Source organism: Ochotona princeps, chromosome 11 (genome assembly GCF_030435755.1).
Source record: "Ochotona princeps isolate mOchPri1 chromosome 11, mOchPri1.hap1, whole genome shotgun sequence".
Lineage (NCBI taxonomy): Eukaryota > Metazoa > Chordata > Mammalia > Lagomorpha > Ochotonidae > Ochotona > Ochotona princeps.
In genome coordinates this window covers 54996042-55016922 of record NC_080842.1, presented here as the reverse complement: position 1 = coordinate 55016922, position 20881 = coordinate 54996042, and the positions used below count along the sequence as shown (strand labels likewise).

Sequence of the window (20881 nt, the reverse complement as noted above, 5' to 3'; positions counted from 1 at the left end):
GCTAACGACCGACCAGACGCCAGCAGCAACTCCTTCGTTTCTCTTTTGCGGTGTTCAGAATTCTGCCCAGCTAGGTCCTGTCCACTTCAACCATCTTAATACTGTTAAAACCCCTTTCGCTTAACAGCAGCTAACATTAATGAAGAGCCAATGGCTCCAGCTCAGGAAACAGAAACCGACATGAGATCGAATGGGGCGGGGTTTGCGATGGGTGGTCGTGATGGAAAAACCGGGGAAGCCTCGCGTGGGCGAAGAGCCGGACGACCTAGTGGTACAAAGTCAAAAGGAGCCAGGCACACTTCCGTACACAAAGTTGCCATGTAAGTTTATTTCCCCTGTATCCAGATAGGTGACGCTACACTTTACTGAAGGCTGCGGGTTCAGCTCATAAAATAATACCCAGGCTTCCAACATGTGTTTATTCCCCAAGAACGAGCGCGCGCGCGCACACACACACACACACACACACGCACACAGACACACACACACGCGATCTAACCCCCTAAAGCCAGCACGAGGACAGGAATGCCAAGTATTTAAAACACAGACAGGCATCCTCTCCACCCACCCCCAACTGCCTCCCCGTAGCAACCCTCCAAAGGCAGTGCTCCCAAAAAAGGACCCCCTCTCCCGCCCTCTCTGGAGTTAGGGTTCTCTTTCACTACGGCAGCCCGGCATGGCCTTCCAGAACGCCAGCGTGCTGTCTTCCTGGCCTCACGCAGATTTCCCCAAACCAGCGGTCATGCCCTAAGCAAGATGCCAAGCTGCCAGCCGGAGACACTCTCGCGGGGGGCTGGGAGTCGCGCATCCTTGTAGGTAGCGTGGGAGCTGGGGTGGTGGCGGAGAATAGAACGGAAAACACATCTTAGCACCCACTCGCGCGCGGGGCATCCATCGGAGGCAGAAGAGATCGGGCAGCTGGAGGAAGGCACACGCAGTGCGTCCACCCCTGAGGACGACGGCTGCCCTCTTTGGGCTTCGAGGGGGTCCTAGGCTGAGGCTGCGCAGGGACTGGCTGAGACTGAGTGCTTTGGTAGCGGCCCCCGATCGGAGGCTGGGCTTTCCGGAGCGCTGGGGCCGGCTGGCGCTCGCTACCGCCTCCTGTGCCTGGGCCCTCCTCCCTAGCTCTCAGCGAATGTGTAGTTTTGGCGGCTCGGCTCCTACCGCCGCCGCAGCGCCAGGGAAAAGCCAGAGTCGGGAACGAGCGGGAGGATCCCAGCAGCAGCTACCACCACTTTGGCCAAACTTGCGTTTTGGTGTTTTTTTTTTTTTTTTCCGGCAATCACGGAGCGAGCCGGAGCTTCCCACTTGCGGTTCCGTTTGCCACCGAGCCGCGGCTGCCGGAGAGGCGGCGGGAGCAGCCGCACCAGACTCTCTCAGACACACTAGGGGACCAGACAACTGCGGAATTCACCCGCCGTGATAGGGCACTTCCGAGGCAACAACCGACTGGCACTTTGGCTCCCCTTGGCAAAGTGATTTTTTTGTTTTTCTTTTTTTTTTTTTTTTTTTGGCAGCTGCCTCAGACTCCACCTCCGCCGCCACCCCCGCCCCAAAGCCTTTTGCTTTTCTTCGGAAATCCGGACACGAATTGGGCATCTTTGTTAATTGTCGTTGGGGGAGCCGGACCGTGCGCTTTCGCCCGGCCCCCGTCGCCGGCGCTCGGAGCCTCGTTGGCTCACCTTTGAACTGCAAAGGCATCAAGTTCAGCTAGACTTGCCTGCGTTGGAACTGCGAGGAAGGCGAGCGAGCGTGCAGGAGAGCGAGGGAGAGAGGGGGGAATAAGAGGAAAGGAGCGGAGGGAGGAGAGAGAGAGGGAGGGAGGAGAGAGAGGGAGGGAGGGAGGAGGGAGGGGAGGGATCCGGAGAGAGCGGGGAGAGAGAGAGGCTGCAATCTCCTCCCTGAATCGCGCACGGCGCTGCAGATCCTACCGCTCCGACACGCGGGCCGAATGCAGGTGAGGCAAGGAGCGGACTCTGCGGCTGCGAACCCAAACTTGGGCAACCGTGCGGTGCGCACGGCTCAGCCTTCCTCGGCCCCACGGGCGAAGGGCTGCTGCAGTTCAGGCGGCGGCTTCGTGACTAATGACCTTGCGCAGAGTTGTTAAGGAAAAAGAGAGGGAGAGAGAAAGCCGAGTTCTCGGGGCGCGTGAGAAGGACTGACTCTCCGGGCGTCTCAGAAGATGGCTCGGGCTGCTCTTTGGCGCGCCGGGGGAACCCGGACGCGGACCGCGCTGTGACGCGAGTTGTCTCCACTGCACCGTGCCCAGAGCGACCTGCCGCGGATTTTTTCATTCCGGAGCTGCGTGGACTGGCTCCCCCGCCGCCGGAGCGGAGTCGGAGTTGAGACCGGCTTGTTGTTGTCCTCCCACCCCCCCTTCACTCCCCCTCCCACCCCGAGCCTCGTGCGGGAAGCCACTCACGTTTGCCTGGGGCAGCCGGAGCCCGAGCCTTGGCTAGGTCTGGAGTGAGTGACTGGAACGTGCATTGGACTCAACTCCGGGAGCAGCAAAGACCTGCGGGGCTAGCAGGCGGGGGAGGCTGCAGGCTTGCTCGCTTCCCGCCGCCTCCCGGCTCCACCGCCCTCTCCGGTCGGAGCGGTTGGTAGTCGGTTCCGACTGAGCTGGGACGGGAGACCCCGGCATCCTCCGGCCGCTGCGGGGATGACTGTGGGGTGGGTGGGGGAGCCCCGAGCCCGCGGCGCGCAGTGTCCCGTGAACTGTGAGTACTGCGACTGAACGGCGGCCAGCGAGCGGGCGATTAGCACCCATTGCATGAATTATGAAACAATAACTTTCGGAAGAAACAGGAGGAAAAAAAAAAAAGGCTCTGCCAGTGCTGAACCGCCCCTTCCCTCCCACCCTACCCCACCCCCCGCGCCCCGCTACACACCCACCCACCCACCTACCCCGCCGGCCGGCTTCGCACGCTGCTCGCGCCCCCTCCCTGTCTCTCCTTCCTCTCCCGGAGAGGGGCTAGGACCCGGGGAGGACAGGCGGCCGGCCTCGGAGGAGGGGGCGCCCGGGCGCCGTGGTCAGAAGGAGCAGTAACAGCAGCAGCAGGAGAAGACGCTGAGGATGCGGACGGCGGGATGGACGCGCGCAGGGTGCCTGGGCTGCTGCTGCCTCTTCCTGCCGCTCTGGCTCAGCCTGGCGGCCGCCAAGCAACTCCTCCGGTACCGGCTGGCGGAGGAGGGCCCCGCGGACGTCCGCATCGGGAACGTCGCTGCCGACCTGGGCATCGTGACCGGCTCCGGGGAGGTGACTTTCAGCCTGGAGTCGGGCTCCGAGTACCTGAAGATCGACAACATCACGGGCGAGCTGAGCACGAGCGAGCGGCGCATAGACCGCGAGAAGCTGCCCCAGTGTCAGATGATCTTCGACGAGAACGAGTGCTTCCTGGACTTCGAGGTGTCGGTCATCGGGCCCTCGCAGAGCTGGGTGGACCTGTTTGAGGGTCGGGTCATCGTGCTGGACATCAACGACAACACGCCCACCTTCCCTTCGCCCGTGCTCACGCTCACGGTGGAGGAGAACCGGCCGGTGGGCACTCTGTACCTGCTCCCCACCGCCACCGACCGCGACTTCGGTCGCAACGGCATCGAGCGCTACGAGCTGCTCCAGGAGCCCGGGGGCGGCGAGGCCCGGCGCGCCGTGCCAGCCGACAGCGCCCCCTACCCCGGGGGCGGCGGGAGCGGCGCGGGGGGCGGCGGCCCCGGAGGCTCCAGGCGGCGGCTGGACGCGCCCGAGGCCGGCGGCGGCGCGACGGGCGCTGGCGGCCGCAGCAGCAGCAGCAGCAGCGTGTTCGAGCTGCAGGTGGCGGACACCCCGGACGGCGAGAAGCAGCCGCAGCTGATCGTGAAGGGGGCGCTGGACCGCGAGCTGCGCGACTCTTACGAGCTGACCCTGCGGGTGCGCGACGGCGGCGACCCGCCGCGGTCTTCCCAGGCCATCCTGAGGGTGCTCATCACCGACGTGAACGACAACAGCCCCCGCTTCGAAAAGAGCGTCTACGAGGCCGACCTGGCCGAGAACAGCGCCCCGGGGACCCCCATCCTGCAGCTGCGCGCCGCGGACCTGGACGTGGGGGTCAACGGGCAGATCGAGTACGTGTTTGGGGCGGCCACCGAGTCGGTGCGGCGGCTGCTGCGCCTCGACGAGTCGTCGGGCTGGCTCAGCGTCCTGCACCGCATCGACCGCGAGGAGGTGAACCAGCTGCGCTTCAGCGTCATGGCGCGCGACCGCGGCCAGCCCCCCAAGACTGACAAGGCCACGGTGGTCCTCAACATCAAAGACGAGAACGACAACGTGCCGTCCATTGAGATTCGCAAGATCGGGCGCATCCCGCTCAAGGACGGGGTGGCCAACGTGGCCGAGGACGTTCTGGTGGACACCCCCATTGCCCTGGTGCAGGTGTCCGACAGAGACCAAGGCGAGAACGGCGTGGTCACCTGCACGGTGGTGGGCGACGTGCCCTTCCAGCTCAAGCCGGCCAGTGACAGCGAGGGCGACCAGAACAAGAAGAAGTACTTTCTGCACACCTCGGCCCCTCTGGACTATGAGGCTACCCGCGAGTTCAACGTGGTCATCGTGGCCGTGGACTCCGGCAGCCCCAGCCTCTCCAGCAACAACTCTCTGATCGTCAAGGTGGGCGACACCAATGACAACCCGCCAGTGTTCGGTCAGTCCGTGGTGGAGGTGTACTTCCCTGAAAACAACATCCCAGGGGAGAGGGTAGCCACGGTGTTGGCGACAGACGCCGACAGTGGCAAGAACGCGGAAATCGCCTATTCGCTGGATTCGTCTGTGCTGGGCACCTTTGCCATCGATCCGGACTCGGGGGACATCCTGGTGAATACGGTGCTGGACCGCGAGCAGACGGACAGGTATGAGTTTAAAGTTAACGCCAAAGACAAAGGGCTCCCAGTGCTGCAGGGCAGTACCACGGTGATCGTTCAGGTGGCCGACAAGAATGACAATGACCCCAAATTTATGCAGGACGTCTTTACCTTTTACGTGAAAGAAAACTTACAGCCCAACAGCCCCGTGGGGATGGTGACGGTGATGGATGCTGACAAGGGGCGCAACGCCGAGATGAGTCTGTACATAGAGGAGAACAGTAACATTTTCTCTATTGAAAACGACACGGGGACCATCTACTCCACCACTTCTTTTGACCGGGAGCATCAGACCACATACACGTTCAGGGTCAAGGCTGTGGACGGGGGTGATCCTCCCAGGTCCGCCACCGCCACTGTGTCTCTTTTTGTGATGGATGAAAATGACAATGCCCCCACCATCACCCTACCCAGAAACGTTTCTTACACCTTGCTGCCACCCTCCAGTGACGTGAGGACGGTGGTGGCCACAGTGCTGGCAGCAGACAGTGATGATGGCGTCAATGCAGACTTGAACTACAGCATTGTGGGAGGGAATCCCTTCAAGCTGTTTGAAATTGACTCTGCCAGTGGTGTGGTGTCTTTGGTGGGGAAACTGACTCAGAAGCACTATGGCTTGCACAGGCTGGTGGTGCAGGTGAATGACAGTGGGCAGCCTTCCCAGTCCACCACCACGCTCGTGCATGTGTTTGTCAATGAGAGTGTCTCCAATGCTACTGTGATTGACTCCCAGATAGCCAGAAGTTTGCACACCCCTCTCACCCAGGATATAGCTGGGGACCCAAGCTATGAGATAAGCAAACAGAGACTCAGCATTGTCATCGGGGTGGTGGCTGGCATTATGACAGTGATTCTGATCATCTTGATTGTGGTGATGGCAAGGTACTGCCGGTCCAAAAGTAAAAATGGCTATGAGGCCGGCAAGAAGGATCACGAGGACTTTTTCACACCCCAACAGCATGACAAATCTAAAAAGCCTAAAAAGGACAAGAAAAACAAAAAATCCAAGCAACCTCTCTATAGCAGCATCGTCACTGTAGAAGCTTCCAAACCCAATGGACAAAGGTATGACAGTGTCAATGAGAAGCTGTCAGACAGCCCAAGCATGGGGCGATACCGGTCTGTCAATGGGGGGCCTGGCAGTCCTGACCTGGCCAGGCATTACAAATCCAGTTCCCCATTGCCTACTGTTCAGCTTCACCCCCAGTCACCAACTGCAGGGAAAAAACACCAGGCCGTACAAGATTTACCACCAGCCAACACCTTTGTGGGAGCAGGAGACAACATTTCCATTGGATCAGATCACTGTTCTGAGTACAGCTGTCAAACCAATAACAAGTACAGCAAACAGGTAAGATGCATTTCCAATGTGTTTTAAATACTCCAGACAGGGCTAATCTCTATGAGACAGAGCATGGTCTGTGCTTCTTATGTGTTCTCTATTTAAAGCTCCTGCTGCTCATTTGTAAGAGTTGGAATATGCCAATCATTCATGCAGCATGAATTGACCAGAGGCCAGGTCCAAGAAGTGTCTCAGTGTGTCAGTTTCCTAACCTAGTAAAGGAAACATTCAAGAGGAGGCAGCCTGTGGTATCTTGCACTTGACATTCCTGGTTTATCCTGCAGTTTCTATTTTCAAAAATAAATGTGTCTAGGTGGTTTGGGGAGGTTATTTTTACCTTGAATTATTTTTTTTTCATGGTAACTATTGGATAATTGCATCCAGAGAGAAAAATTCTGAAGTTGCTGCTCTGTCTATGCAAATTGGACTCCATAAAAGTTTTAGCTAGGTATACATAATTCAAGATCCGAAGAGGTGCAGATGCTGACTCGTGGAAATGTAGTGCCAAGTCTGAAATAGTGAAATACTGGCTTCTTTGACAACACCACCGGTATAAACATACTGATACTCAGGTTAAATGTTAAAACTTCATTTCTAACAATTTTGATCTGTAACAGTAGGTAGTTGTAACTATTGGGCTTCTGTAACGATATGCAATCAGCATTTTTCTTCTTCATGTCTGGTACTAAAAGTTTATAAAGAAAAATGATTTGCCTATCCATTGATAAATTTCGATCAAGCCTACAAGATTATTTTGACACTCCTTGTACTAGACTGAGATTATAAATGCTATACAGAATATTTGACAGAGTTGTTGCCTGGTTAAATGTAGAAACAATGACTATATATACACACACAAAGGTATTTGAGAAAGTATTAAATTTATTTTGCAAGTTTTGCTCTTGATGTATAATTCAGAAGTTTACTTTTTTAACCTATTGAAGTTTGACACACAGCAAGCTAAGCCTTTTACCAGTGCTGTATCCAATGCTGAGAATAACTTTGTTAACAAAATAACATTTATTTCTCACTTCTGGAGCTCATTTCCAGAAACTCATTAATGAGTGTTAAGTACTGTCACATGATATTTTTATAAAGTTTTTTTGGTACGGGCTACATGTGATTTGAAAACTAAGGCAAAGAAAGCAGTTATTTTATAGCCTCGTTAAAAGTGCTGTAGAAAAGAGATGTTACTTCTCATTGCTGTCAGAATGATTAAAATTATTTTCCTAAAGATATAATTTCTGTATACTATAGTTTATTGCAACTATTTGGATAATGGGTGGCAGACTAAATGTGCTTTTATATTCATTAGCAAAAGCAATCCAAAACAACATGTATCCCATGAAGCAGCTTTTGAAAATATGCCTTTGGGTGCATGGGAAATTTATCTATCTATCTATCTATCTATCTATCTATCTATTTATTGTGTGTCAAAATTTAACATACTAGAGAGTTTATAGTCATCATATTGTTGATCTTGCTGGAGTTAGAATCAGACTCCTGGTTTTGATGCTTTTATTAGTTGTTTAAACAAGGAAAATCTCTTCCGTTAATCGCTCTCTTACTAGATTAGTTATAAACACCCACAAATATATTGAGAACTATAGAAATTTCCCTACAAAATGGTAACATGTAACACAAAAAGCAGGAGAAAAGATTTTTTTTTTCTGCAGTGTGTACTTGTCAGCACTGATCTTAAAAAAGCTTCTGTCCAGTGGCTGAGTGGCATTTTCATCCTAAGTCATGCAACATTATGCTGTTGAGTGACCAAGTCAAGCTGCAGATTTATAGATATTTTGTTCAAGCACTTCATATGCGTGTGCGGCTACGTAAACTTCATTTGGCTGGGTTAGCTCCTTATTCTTCAATATTTAAAACAGTCAATGGAATACTGTTGGCATCCTGTTTAAAAGGCAAAATGATGTGCTTATGAAAAAACTAATGTATGGCATTAGTCTTTCAACTGAGTAAAGTCCATATACCTAAAGAGAAAATCCACAAAAAATTTGAAGAAATCACACAGTTGGCCAAAGGTGATTTTGGAAAATGTGTGTGTCATTAGGCATTCAAAAGGGGTAGAGTTAGAACCACAAATAAGCAGTTGACCTAAAATGAAATAAAGGGAACTGAAACACACTCTTCTTAATGTAATTGGTAATAGTTATGGATAAGCTTCATCTCAGTATTGCTGCCAAGGGACCACGGCTCCATTTAGAGAGTTCACACTGTTTAGACAAGTGTCACAAATGGGAACTTTTTGCTCTGATTTTTGTTCTACCACAATTAGGTGATTTTTTTGTTTTTATTTGTAAAAGATAATACCTTTTTTTTGCAAAATTTCCAAAATGATTTTTCTTTTGTTAAACACACCTGTGCACTTGAGCGTGTGCACACACCCACTGTTTTAGCAAAGTTTCCTCTTCGTCATAAGACTGTATCACAGATTAAAACAAAACAAAACAAAGCAAAACCCTGAGGGTGATCTATTTTATGACTCCTCACAGTAAGGACCAATTAAAATTTGAGGTATATTGGATATAAAGCTTTCATTTTACTTACACTTATGCTGAAATGCCTTGTGTTAGTTCTGTATTAGTCATAAACTACAGGTAATGCTTCTTACAACATTCTTGTCCCATAGAGAGTTAGATATTATGAAGTGTTGCTCCTACCTGGTGTGAGTGGTTTACATTATAACAGCTCTCTAGAAGCTAAAGTTTGTAAGGAATACTCACCACCCTCCTCTTGCATTGCTAACTGACACTCTAGGGACATTGAAATCAAGCTTCAAGGTTATCCTTTGACAGAGTAAGAGCCAGGTGTTACGGAATTGCTGGAATTATTTCTGAAATTCACACACTAGAAAACTGATAAGCCCCTGTTTCCATAGCTCATACCTTTGCAATGTAAACAAAAGCTCAGAGGCAACATTGAGATTTCAGAGCCACCTTGCTGTTTCTTCCTTCATTTGTGTAGTGAACTTTTCTGTGTTGTGGGTCCAGTTTTGGAATGTAGAAAAATAACAGTGCTTTAGATACGCAAAATAAAGGAAGCAGAATTTTATTTATTGAATTACTTTTAAACCTGCACGGTTTTATCTTTTTGCTATGTATTTTTCAATTCTCTTTTAAAAAATGGAATTCCAGAATGTTAATACACAATGTAATAGTGCACTTACTACTCTGTGGCTTTTGAGTCTGGCTGAGTCCATGCTTGACATATTGTTACTTAGATAATGCACTTGCAAGTAAAATGTACATTGCATCTGATAAATGGAAAGTAAGGTAATTTACTTTTGGCAAGAATTTAGCTTGCATAAACATTTGTTTAAAAATCCATTTATAGCTGCTGATCCTAAAATACTCAAGAAAGAATTCATATTATCACCAGTGACTATTTCCTTATGTAAGGAACTGGTGAATTAGTCTGAATAGATGTCCACCTCAGTTGATGATAGTATAGTCAATAGATTCATTTTATACACATACGGCAGAATTTATTTTTTTCAAACTCCTTTAATTTTGGAAGCAAATGGATGGTTTGCCACGGTCCGAGCTGTAAGCAAGAAGAAAGCTGAATATCAGTTTATGTATGTGTGTGTGTTCAACGCTATATATATATATATATATATATATATATATATATATATATATATATATATTAGCGACAGTGCTTCTGCATGCTAGTCACAACTTCCAGTTTCAACTCTCTTAGCATAGTTTCCCCAGTGTGGTTATCCTGTGTAAAGATCTTTCACAAAGTACAATGGGTCTACATATGATATTTCTGTTACAGTTGGGCTGTTTCATAGGCAGAAGATTAGTAACGGATAGAAGCTATGCCTTATTTGTAGTTGGGAGAGTCATTCTCATGGAATATCTCTTGGGTATTCAGGTGTTTATGAAGTAAGGAAAAGTTCACCCCCTGATTTGATATATAAATTTGTATGAAAATTCACTTATGAAAATTAAACCATATCTTAAACTTACCTTAATTGAATCTGTGACTGAGAGAATAAGGCACAAAGTCAATTCAAAAACTGTAAGTACATCAAATAACAGGGTGAATATAATAAAGGTGTTATTTGTTTATAGTTTTGACTAATGATAAATTTCATAAATGGAAAAGTATACACATCATATGAGTATATCACACAGTTTCTCCTTCTGTGCAAAGACACACACATAAATCCATGCATATCAATTGGTTGCCATTCATCTTTTGCAAAAAAGAGCCATTCATAATGTGAAAAAACCCTGAACTTCAGACATATGTACACTAAGCCTACATAAACTACACGTACTGTAATCAACAAGTGAATCAGATATCCCGAATCACAAAGGTCTACATGTCTGAGAGGTTCGATACCACACAGTTCTGTCATTTATGGAAGAGGAGGCTGAACCCCAGCATAAAAAGTAATTTTGTTTAGGGGACAAAATTATTAAGCATGTGTGGTGAGCCCAGGTCCTCATCAAGGAATGTTGATATTAGTGTTTTTTTTTTCTCCTGTCACACTATCTTTAGAGAGAAAACTGACTTTCTGAAACTTGCTTTCTGCGTGTTATAACATGAACTGAAATATATTGAAATTCACTAATGTACTTACAACTCTATATTTACTTAGGAAGACAGATGATTTTATGATAAAATTTAATTCTACTTTAGAATTCAGTTCCTGTGAGTAGATTATCTATAAAATGATAACTGAAAATGTAAAAAATTTTAAAAGATACCATATTACTTTTCCACACATAAATGGCCATTGATGATACACAGTAAAGTAACAGCATGATTAACAATATGTATTCAACATGTCTGTTGATGGAATTTTAAATTTTAGCAGAACAATGATAGTGGACCTAAACCATGTGCTATTTTGTGTATCTTCAATAAGAACTGTGTGCTAGGAAAGAATACAAATATTCTCTAAAATATGTACAAAAATTGCCATGTATTTTAATTGAGATAATCTTCTAACTGGTTTCTGGGCTTCTTTCCATTTTACCAACTTTGTAGGTGCCTTCTGCCTCAATGGCAAGCTTAACAAAGAATTATGAATAAATTTATCCTCTTAATATGCTTTTAGAAAAAAATGACTTTTGGATTTCTTACTGTTGCTTTCCCTTGATGGGTAGGTAGCAAGCCCTGTGCATCAGGTTCGAAGTGAAAATGGAGACAAACTGCATTGTTGAATTGATTGATTAGCGATATATATATATATATTTAGAAGTAAATACAGTGTAAGAAAACCATCAATACTGTTAGACTTTTAAGCATCATTTCTTTCAGGGAGGGGATAACAGTGGGGGCAGTTTAAGAAATAGAGTATAATTATTGCTAGGAGTATTCATGTTTATTGTGCATGTAGCCAGTTTTTAAACCATGGCAATGTTTCTCATTCATTTATTTACTATGACTATATAGAAATAGAGTCGTTCAGATAGATCTGGATAAAACTTTATTTTCTTTTCTTGTTTTTAAAACAGTCCTAAGATTCCTTTCCAAGGCAGTGACTTTGTTGCGGTACATTACATAGTGCTTTATTTAGCATTTGTGTTGTGGAGAACTCACATTCCAGAAGACCTGAGTTGAAACCACTAAAACTAATCTTAATTATCACTTCTCGTGAATTAATGTTTTAAAAGCAGAATAAAGGCTTATTTTCAGGACTTTCATGGTGTTTGTGTTAAACTCTAATGCCGTGCACCAAACCTTCCACGTAGCTTTCCTCTGACAGGTGAACTTTCTGCACTGAGTACATCTGTTATTTACATATATGTACTTTGCAAATGCGTTTTTTTCTTCCAAATTTCTACTGCAGAATTCCCATTGGGCCTAAGTCATTGGGGAAATTTACTTGATCGCATTTTTTTTAAGTTACATAAATCTTTATTTTCCTTTTTTCAGATACGTCTACATCCATACATTACTGTGTTTGGCTGAATTCCACTCTAATATGATGCTCCATTATGCACCATTCTGTGATGACCTTGCTACTTGGAAACCTGCTGGAGCCTGCCCTTGACCGTGGGGTGTCAGCCAATCACTGATTGTTCCACTTGCCATGCATTTTATTTTCAAGGACTTAAAAAGTTATTTAAGGAATAGAGTATGACAATAAATGAACTTACAGAAGGAACAGTATTAATGCAGAACTACAGTCGTTCCATTCTCAAAAAAGTGATTAGCACCTATAAGACTTACTAGTAAAACCTTTTTAAAATATCCAGAAGAGTATTTCCACAATAATATTAAGACTTTGATTTTGTGTACACTCAGAGAAATTAAGCCTATTATGTCCTTTGCAATATTACATTAAATACTGACTATGAATAAAAACTGAAATTGATCAATATCTTTAACTGTTATGGAATCATGGCTTTTTCCAGGCCAGATAGTTCTGTGGGAGAAGACTGTCATTTTCATACTTCTTGTACGTATGTCTACAAGCCATTGTTTGTGTTTGTGTGTGCTCCCATATATGTATATACAAAGTTTTAAAGCAGTGTTTACAAAAATCTTGTCTGTGAATCAAACTTTAGATACCAGTTTTGTATTTGCTATAAGCACTGCGATGGATTGATTTTTTTTCCCCTTGATTTTCAAAAACTGGCCCAAACATCTGTAGACAAATTTTCCGGTTAGATTTGTTTGGAAAAATACAGAGCACTATAGATTTACTAGAGTCTCTGAAGTCACAACTTAAGGAGTGTGTGGCTTGCTGGTTCTTTGGGATGCTTTTCTCAGAGGGCTGTCATGTTTGGTGCCAAGTACAGTGAATTTCAGGAACCTGTAAGAATTCAGCATGGTATGTATTGCTGGAAGAGTGAATGATTAGAATTTAGCTTCACAAATAACACTTCAGGTAAGTCATGGAATCCCAGTGATAGTCCCCCTGTCTCGTTTTCTTTTTGTATATTTATGTCTGCATTTGTTATGTTGTATGCATTTATCTCTCTAAACATAAGTGTTCTGTATATAAATTTAGAATCTATTTATCTGTGCTATTAAAATTTTCCATGTTCCAAAATACCAAGCAAGAATGTCAGAATCTCAAATTTTTTATTGTCAATATGATAACCTTTCAATAAAAATAAATCAATATTGGAAGGACACTGAAGTATAAAGGGATAGGAAATGCATTGTAAACCCTGGAAATCTCTGAATTCTACTGGAAGATTTTATTCTGCTAATCCTGCTACAGGAAAATTTTCAGCAGTATTATTGAGAGTAGTTCTAAACTAAAAATTATATTTAACCTCTCATTTTGTATTTAGCACGAGGATGAGTTGGGTTTTTTTTCTTTTTCAAAACTTATTTATTTTTATTGGAAAGTCAGATATACAGAAAGGAGGAGAGACAGAGAGGACGATCTTCCATCTGCTGATTCATTCGTCAAGTGGCTACAATGAATAGAACTGAGATGATCCGAAGCCATCAGCCTAGAGCTTCTTCTGGGTATCCCAGGCAAGCGCAGGGCCCAAGGCTTGTGGGCCATTCTCTACTGCTTTCCCGGGCCACAAGCAGGGCGCTGGAAGGGAAGCAGAGCTGCTGGGTCGCAAGCCAGCGTCTGTATGGGATCCCAGGCATGCAAGGCGAGGAACTTTACCTGGTAGGCTACCCTGCAGGTCCTTAAGGATATGTTTTAAAAAGCTGGAGGAAGGAGTCCTCACCATGCTCTACTTCTTGGTAATGGTTGATTTCCGCAAGCTAAGTAGTTACATTTTTTTAGACTAAGCACATAAAATGTGAAATGTGTGATGAGTCAAATCAGCTCCAAAGTCATAGAAAAAAGCAAAGTACAGACTCTAGGGTTAAGTGGTTGTGAGAATGCATAAAGGTATTGTTTGTGAATGGTTATGCGACAATGTTCTAAGCATTTTGTAAACTTGGTTTGCAACATATTTTGGGGAGCTTTTGTCACAACGAAAATGGTGTGAAACAAGATAGACTCAGAGCATGTCATTCATAAGAAGGGAAACTGTCTTGTAAAATCGTTGGGTCATTGTGTTTGTGTATAGGTGGATACTCCTGCTGTTGGTTGCTACATAGAATATGTGTCCTTCTGTAGAAGCAGTCCAAGAACTTTACGAACCAATAGCTAGACTATTTAGAGAGGGAAGTTAAAGCTATTTACTATTATAGCCAGAAAAATACACTAAGTCACAGCCAAAGCCTTGCCGACATGCCTAAACCTTTCAGTACACTACTAAGCTGAATCAGAATAACGAACAACATATTTAGCACAGCAGCATTCAGTACAAGCAAAAAGCTCTGAGGAGTCTGTTGCTATTCTCTGATTATTCTTGCTATTTTTAGGAGCAATTCCTTGAACTTGTACGGCTGTTTTACTGACTAGGCATAGACTCCCATTCCCCCACTGCCCCTGCTTCTAACCGTTAGCAACCGCCCATCCCTGGAGAAGTCTGTGCATTAGTTTCAGGGATCCAGCTGTTCATGGTGGGCCTGTGGGCAGATTTGGAAACTCAGAACAAACCATACACCACAGGATAGGATTTAGTGTGTGGTTATTATTTTTTTAATTGTAAGATAATAATGAACTCCCCATTAGAAAATGCCAAAGCTTTGGATGAACTTTTGCTCCTGAGAGAAAAACTAGAAGAAAGACATGATTGTTGAGATGAGGATGCTCAGTCAGTAAGCCACTGTCTCCAGGCCTCTGAAGAACCCACCTCTCTAAAATCCCTGAAGAGATGCTCATCGGCGTTCAGGAGGATTGAATCCATTTCAGAGGAATTGTGAAACTTCCATTTCAGAAAAGTTGTAAAATTCGCATTTTTAAATATACTTTATTTTCAGACTTTCCTGGAGAGAGGGAAACCTTCTCTAAAGAACCCCTTAGAACAGGTTCAGTGTTTCAAACTCGTTGCAGTCACAAACTGTGCTTCAAATGAGCAGACACACACACACACACACACACACACACACACACGTCCTGTGTATAATCAGGCACTGGATTCATAAACAGTAACCCCACATATGATTAAAAAACACATTTAAGAATCAGGCAATTCACTCTAACCCTAACCTTATATTGCAGACTGTATCTAGAAAGCCTACCAAGATTCTTTGGTAAAAACTGTACAATTTGAAAACCATATGAATCTTTCAGGGAACAATTTCTGTCTAACTTTGCGAAAACACCTCTATCTGTGTGATTTATAATCCATTTTATGGAGGATGTATTGATTTGCTATATTCTCATGACATTGCACAAAGGCTCACAGTGGAGACACAGTGAGTATTAGAACAAGGTCCCTCTCAGGAAGAACAGTTCAAAGGCAATACACATAAGTTCATGAATACACAAAGTGTGGAAGGACCTGCATGTGAATTCATATCTTCCATCATGGCATTGCCAGCGCCTACGAAAGTGTCCAGGACATTTGTTAGAAAAATAAACAAATGGCCTGGGCTTTAATGTGAAGTAGCTTGTAAATCCCTCCATTTTGAATCTGGAGTAAATTGTCCCCATCTATCTGATAGGCTGTAGAGAGCGTCCTCATTACTGCTTTCTTTCCTTGCTAAGCAGGTATCTCCAGGATGAGTGGCTAAGGCTACATGCTGTGTTGGCCCAGTTCACACCTTCTCTGTTGGGGAGGTGACCCTCGTGCCAGCAACAAATGAGCAGTTTTCTCATTTCGCCTCCTTCCTTCTTCTTGATGATGTTATAAACACCAAACTCTTTAATAAGATAAACGGAAGCAAATGTTTAAAGCAAAGACAGGAGACACTGACCACATGATAGATTTCTGACATATTTTGAGGGAGCATGAAAAGAACCATGCAAACATATGGGCTTTCATTTTTTTTTTTTTTTTTTTTTTTTTTGGAGATCCTCATCTGGGACAGGAATAGATATCTTACACCCAAATACATGCACATCTTTGTAATAATCATCACTTTCTGTATCTCTGCAGTTATTAGGCACTCACTGCCAACCCTGTGCACTGAGAAGGTTTCCATTTTATTGGGGCCTCATGGAAGCAGTCATTTTAGTGGCTAAGGGCTGACATCTGTAGAGGGGAGGTGTGGTTGGTTTATGAAAGGACCAGGTCTAAAAAGGGAGCAGGCACTCTCACTTTAGAACAAGGGGCAGTGAGATAAGAACAGAGAATTGCCTTTCAAATTAAAGTCGCTCCCAAGGACGCTGGAGTATCCTAAGGAACTTCTCTTTTAAAATGTAAATAACCTCTCAAGGAGCTCTGTTCAACCTTTAGCTCACCTGGGTGTTAAGTGCTTTAAGCAGATAACTAGGTCAGCACCTCACAGAGATCAATAGTGCTTTAGAAAGGGGGAACTTTGATGAGGACCTTAAGGAAGGACAGGCAGCCTTCTGTACTGGGAACAGAGAACTCCATTCAGGCACCCAGTGTCTCTAACTCTAGCAGTCAGGAGAGATTAGGGTGAGATTTTTATCAGAAAAGGATGTTTAGGTCTGTCAAATGGTTGTGGTCTTGAATGTTGGCCCACGGCCCTCAGATCACTAGTCACCTTTCTTTGATATGATTGTAAGATGTGTGTGATAAAGGAATAATGCTCCACTTCACCCATTGAAACAGATGTTTTGGTTTAATTTGGGTTTAGTTTTCCATCTAGACTATCCAGTGCCAATCCTGTCTTCATTCATTTTCTGCCCCTTTAAGAGAAAAAGAAAAAGTGCAAAACTGGCTAGCCAGGTATTCACCATCTCCAACTAGTGTGATTACATTGGCAGAGTAAAAATGGTTGCCATTCACTAATGCATTATTTCTGCAGAATTGTTTCCTATGCTAACTTCACTTGAAGACCCTGAAAAACTAAAGAGAATAATAACAACACTTTTTTTCCCACGCTGGAAGAAATTTCAAAATATAACCATGACAAAAATTTATAGAATGTTTAGGACAGAAGAAATATAAAGGGTTCTCAATTTCCAATCCCTGATCTGGTTAGGTAGAACTAATATTTCAAGAAGTTAAGAAATGGGCTTCACTTAATTAGCCGTGATTTTTAAAGGAAAACAATATGGAATACAAAGAATGCTTTTTGCGTTTTGTCTTTAAGGCTTTTTTGTTTATCTTGACATGCAGCCTTACAGCAGAGAGGGAGAGATGCAGAAAGATCTTCCATTTGCTGGTTCACTCACCAGACAGCCACAACAACCAGCACTAGACCAAGCCAAAGCCAGTGGCCCAGAGCTCCGTGAGGATCTCCAACATTACTGGCAGTGGTCGCAGCACTTGGGACATCTTCAGTTGCTTTTCCAGGAACACTAGCAGGGAGCTGGATTAACAGTGAGGCAGCTGAAACATGAATTGGCATCCGTATAGGATGCCAGCACTGTAGGTATCTGCATTATGTCACATCACCCACCACCGAGGGAAGGCTTTCATTAAAAGTGCTGTAGCTATTTCTTTTCTAAAAATGTGTCTATATTTGAGAAGAAAGAGAAGCAGAAACAGAGCTTCCATCTACTGGTTCACTCTTTAAATTCTTGCAGTGACTGAGGGTGAGCTGTGCCAGGCAAAAGCCAGGAGCCTGGAACTCAATCCAAGTGTCTCAGAGCCCAAGTGCTTGAGCCATTCCCAGCTGCCACCCAGTCTGTGCCTTATCTGGAAGCTGTAATAACATGCGGAGTCAGGACTCAAATTCAAGCTCTTGCAGGTGGGAGGAGGGTGTCCAATTGGCATCTTAAACACTGCATCAAACACTACCTGAGATGTGATTTATTGTGCATATATCTTATTTTCCGTCAAATGTATTTGCCTCATTCTTAGAAATGCTCTTGAAGCTGTTTGTACTATAGCCTTGGAATCTGAATGTTTGCATTTCTCCATTCTCAGTTCAGATTTCAAGCAGCAGAGTAGGCTACAAAAGTGGTAGGTGAGAGTTCCCTACAATCCTCACGTCTGCTCACTGCTATGCTCCTTGAAGCTCTCAGGCAAAAATAGAAAATTGGAGCTGGATGAGGCTGTCTCAAATCTGCCTTCGAGTCCCAGCTCTTTTCCGGATTGGTTGGTGTGACCTTGTGTGACCCTGTCAAGTGCTGAAGCCTTTGGGAACTGCTCCTCTGTCATTTTACATAATAACCCCTGCTCTGATTACATGACAGAGTTTATGGGGGTCACGTAAAATATTTGGGATTTTTTGAAATACTGTCACAACAGAGGCTAACACTTCTCATTATCCATGAAGTCTCTACACTCTTTCTTAAGGCACATTGACACTCATAGGTGGTGTTTTCAGATGGTTAGACTAATTACTTGTCCTGGCTGCTTACCTGAGCCTCTGTTATTCTGGTTTTCTTCAGAGTTGCCCTGATCCTGATGAGCATGCCCAGCAGCATGTGGTCCCCACATATGTCAGAAGGCACTGGCAGATGTCACAGAGATCTCAGGGCAGCTGATGTCCACCAGAGAAGAAGAGGAGCTCCTGGCTTAGTGGTGTAGAGCAGCTAGTACAGGAGGGGTCCCCAGCAGTTCCACAGCACCACACTGGACACTCCTTTGTTACATTCCATCCCTTTTTACCAACTGCTTCTTGCCAAGTAGTCTTTCACAGCTGGTGCCTGGCATCTGAAGTTAACACAGTCTTGATGCTCAGCGCCTCCTTTATCTCGTTTGCTCTCAGAAACAACAGTAGGGGTGGGTCCTATTGTTATCCACTGTAATGGAGCCTTTTTTACACACTCCTTCCCCATTTTTATTATACTTCATAATGCCTCTTGTGTATTTTTAATTGAGCAAGGAGATTTCATATTACTCTGCTTAAGCCGACATGGAGCATGTATCACCGACCAAGTGGTCTATACAAGAGAAGGCAATTTTAGGAAGGATTTAGAGTCAGGGAGACCCAAAGAGAGGTGTGGAAAATGATCTGCTGAGGGCTCTTTCCCTGGTGGCAGGTGGCTGCCATCTCTGTTCTTTTGTGCATGGGAAATAGAGGGAGAGAGAAAAAGAGAAAGGGGGAAAGAAAGAGAGTGAAAGAGCGAACTCTAATGTTCTAAGCGTGTTAGGGACCTTAAACTCATGACCTTATAAAGCCATATATATTTTCTGTAAATGGCCTATCTCCAAATACAGTCACATTGGGGATTAAGAATTCAACACAACTTAATTCATAACAGAGTCCATTTTTTCTTGGTGTGAGCATGAACACATTGGCCTGGACCATTGTTTTGCAGGAGCTTCTGATTCATTATGCACAGTTTGCACATTTCTAGGAAAGTATATCTGCTATGTTAAAGGAAACATCCCCTCTCTAGATGAGCTCCAAGAAGCAACTTCAGACATGTCTTCTTATAATCTATGGAATATTGCACACTTTAGATCTTGCAAAAATATGAACTGTAATATGTACACTTATGCCCCCAATTTAAAACGCCATTCTTCGTTTACTAGATCTAACTTTTAATGCATATTATAGAATGTTTTTTGAAATTTTCAATTCTCAAATAACTTCGTGTTATGCAGTTACATCTTGGTCATTTTACTTTCGCTAATGAAGAGGTACACAAAGGCCTAATGTAAAATTAGTATTTACGCAAAACAGTTCTAAGAGTGCTCCACAAATGTAATAAGTCTTTTTACATGAAAATACTGACATTTAGTTTTAAATTCCCAGTACACTTTCAGCATTAAAATCCTAATGAGGGATGTAGGTGATGAAAGAATCAGTTAAAACCAAAACGTGGGCAGAGAAATTCCTCTTCCAGAAGGACCGTCTCAGAGGATTTTCACACACACAGTGGGATATTTGGTCGGACAGAAAAGTGGTGGTTTGGTTTTTCCTCACATACGGAAACTGCCAGGTATGTAGCTGAGACTGGTGTGATGCTCGTCACTGGTTATATGTGTTGTGCAATGAGCTTGGCAGCACACGGTTGACCCAGGATGCATTTTCCCCTCCGCTATTCCTTTTAATTTTCTAAAATAGAATTAAAAACTCACGTCATTAAATTTATAGTAAGGAACCTACAGCCATATAAGGTGATGATTTTGAGAGCATCTGTTGGCACTTGCAAGTAATATCTGAGTTAGGATTTTCCTAAGAAGTGTCTCTAGTCTCAGCTTTTATAGCAAATTTTGCATTTCTCCTTCTAAATTCAAGAGAAAGTTCTTCTTCCCTGAGACAAGATAACAATCATAGCACAAAGTTTATTTAAACATTTTTATCTAACTTTGTTTTGCAGTGCATTTAGTGGTCAAATGCAAGATTCAATTTTAAATAGGGAGATGGGAACCAAAAAAGATGGTATTTTTTTTCCCCAACAAATGCATATATTATGAATCTGTAAATATTTGACATTTACCATTTATCATATTAATATATTTTGTAGCTTTTTCTTAAATGGTTTTCCTTTTATGAGAAATGTGTGTATTTATAACCATGTACATATGCATATACACATGTAACTACATAAGGAATAAACAGAGATAATACATGGAACACTTCAGAGATAAATTACTTAATGGGTGACTATTGTACGTCAGTTATGTTCAAGGCATTGTTCTTAGAACAATGGAAGCACAATAATAGAACCAGAAAAAAGCAAAACTTTATTCTTTATGGAATTTCAGTTTTATTGGGACAATATATTTTAAAGATAGCCAAACTCAATATTGCACACTGTGT

At 44.3% G+C, this 20881-nt stretch overlaps 1 protein-coding gene across 13 annotated transcripts in view; it reads left to right on the top strand.

Annotated features, from left to right (window-relative positions):
- Nucleotides 1–1274: 1274 nt before the first annotated feature.
- The window catches only part of PCDH7 (protocadherin 7), a 386862-nt gene continuing 367255 nt past the window's right edge, over nucleotides 1275–20881 (top strand). For 12 of the 13 annotated variants that reach the window (XM_058670230.1, XM_012931426.2, XM_058670229.1 and 9 more), the window contains exon 1: nucleotides 1275–6247. In XM_058670230.1, coding sequence (XP_058526213.1) covers nucleotides 3077–6247 — 3171 coding nt within the window. In that variant the 5' untranslated portion in view covers nucleotides 1275–3076. Of the gene's footprint in view, nucleotides 6248–12151; nucleotides 12398–20881 lie in introns of those variants that run through there. The other variant, XM_058670237.1, reaches the window with a different exon arrangement.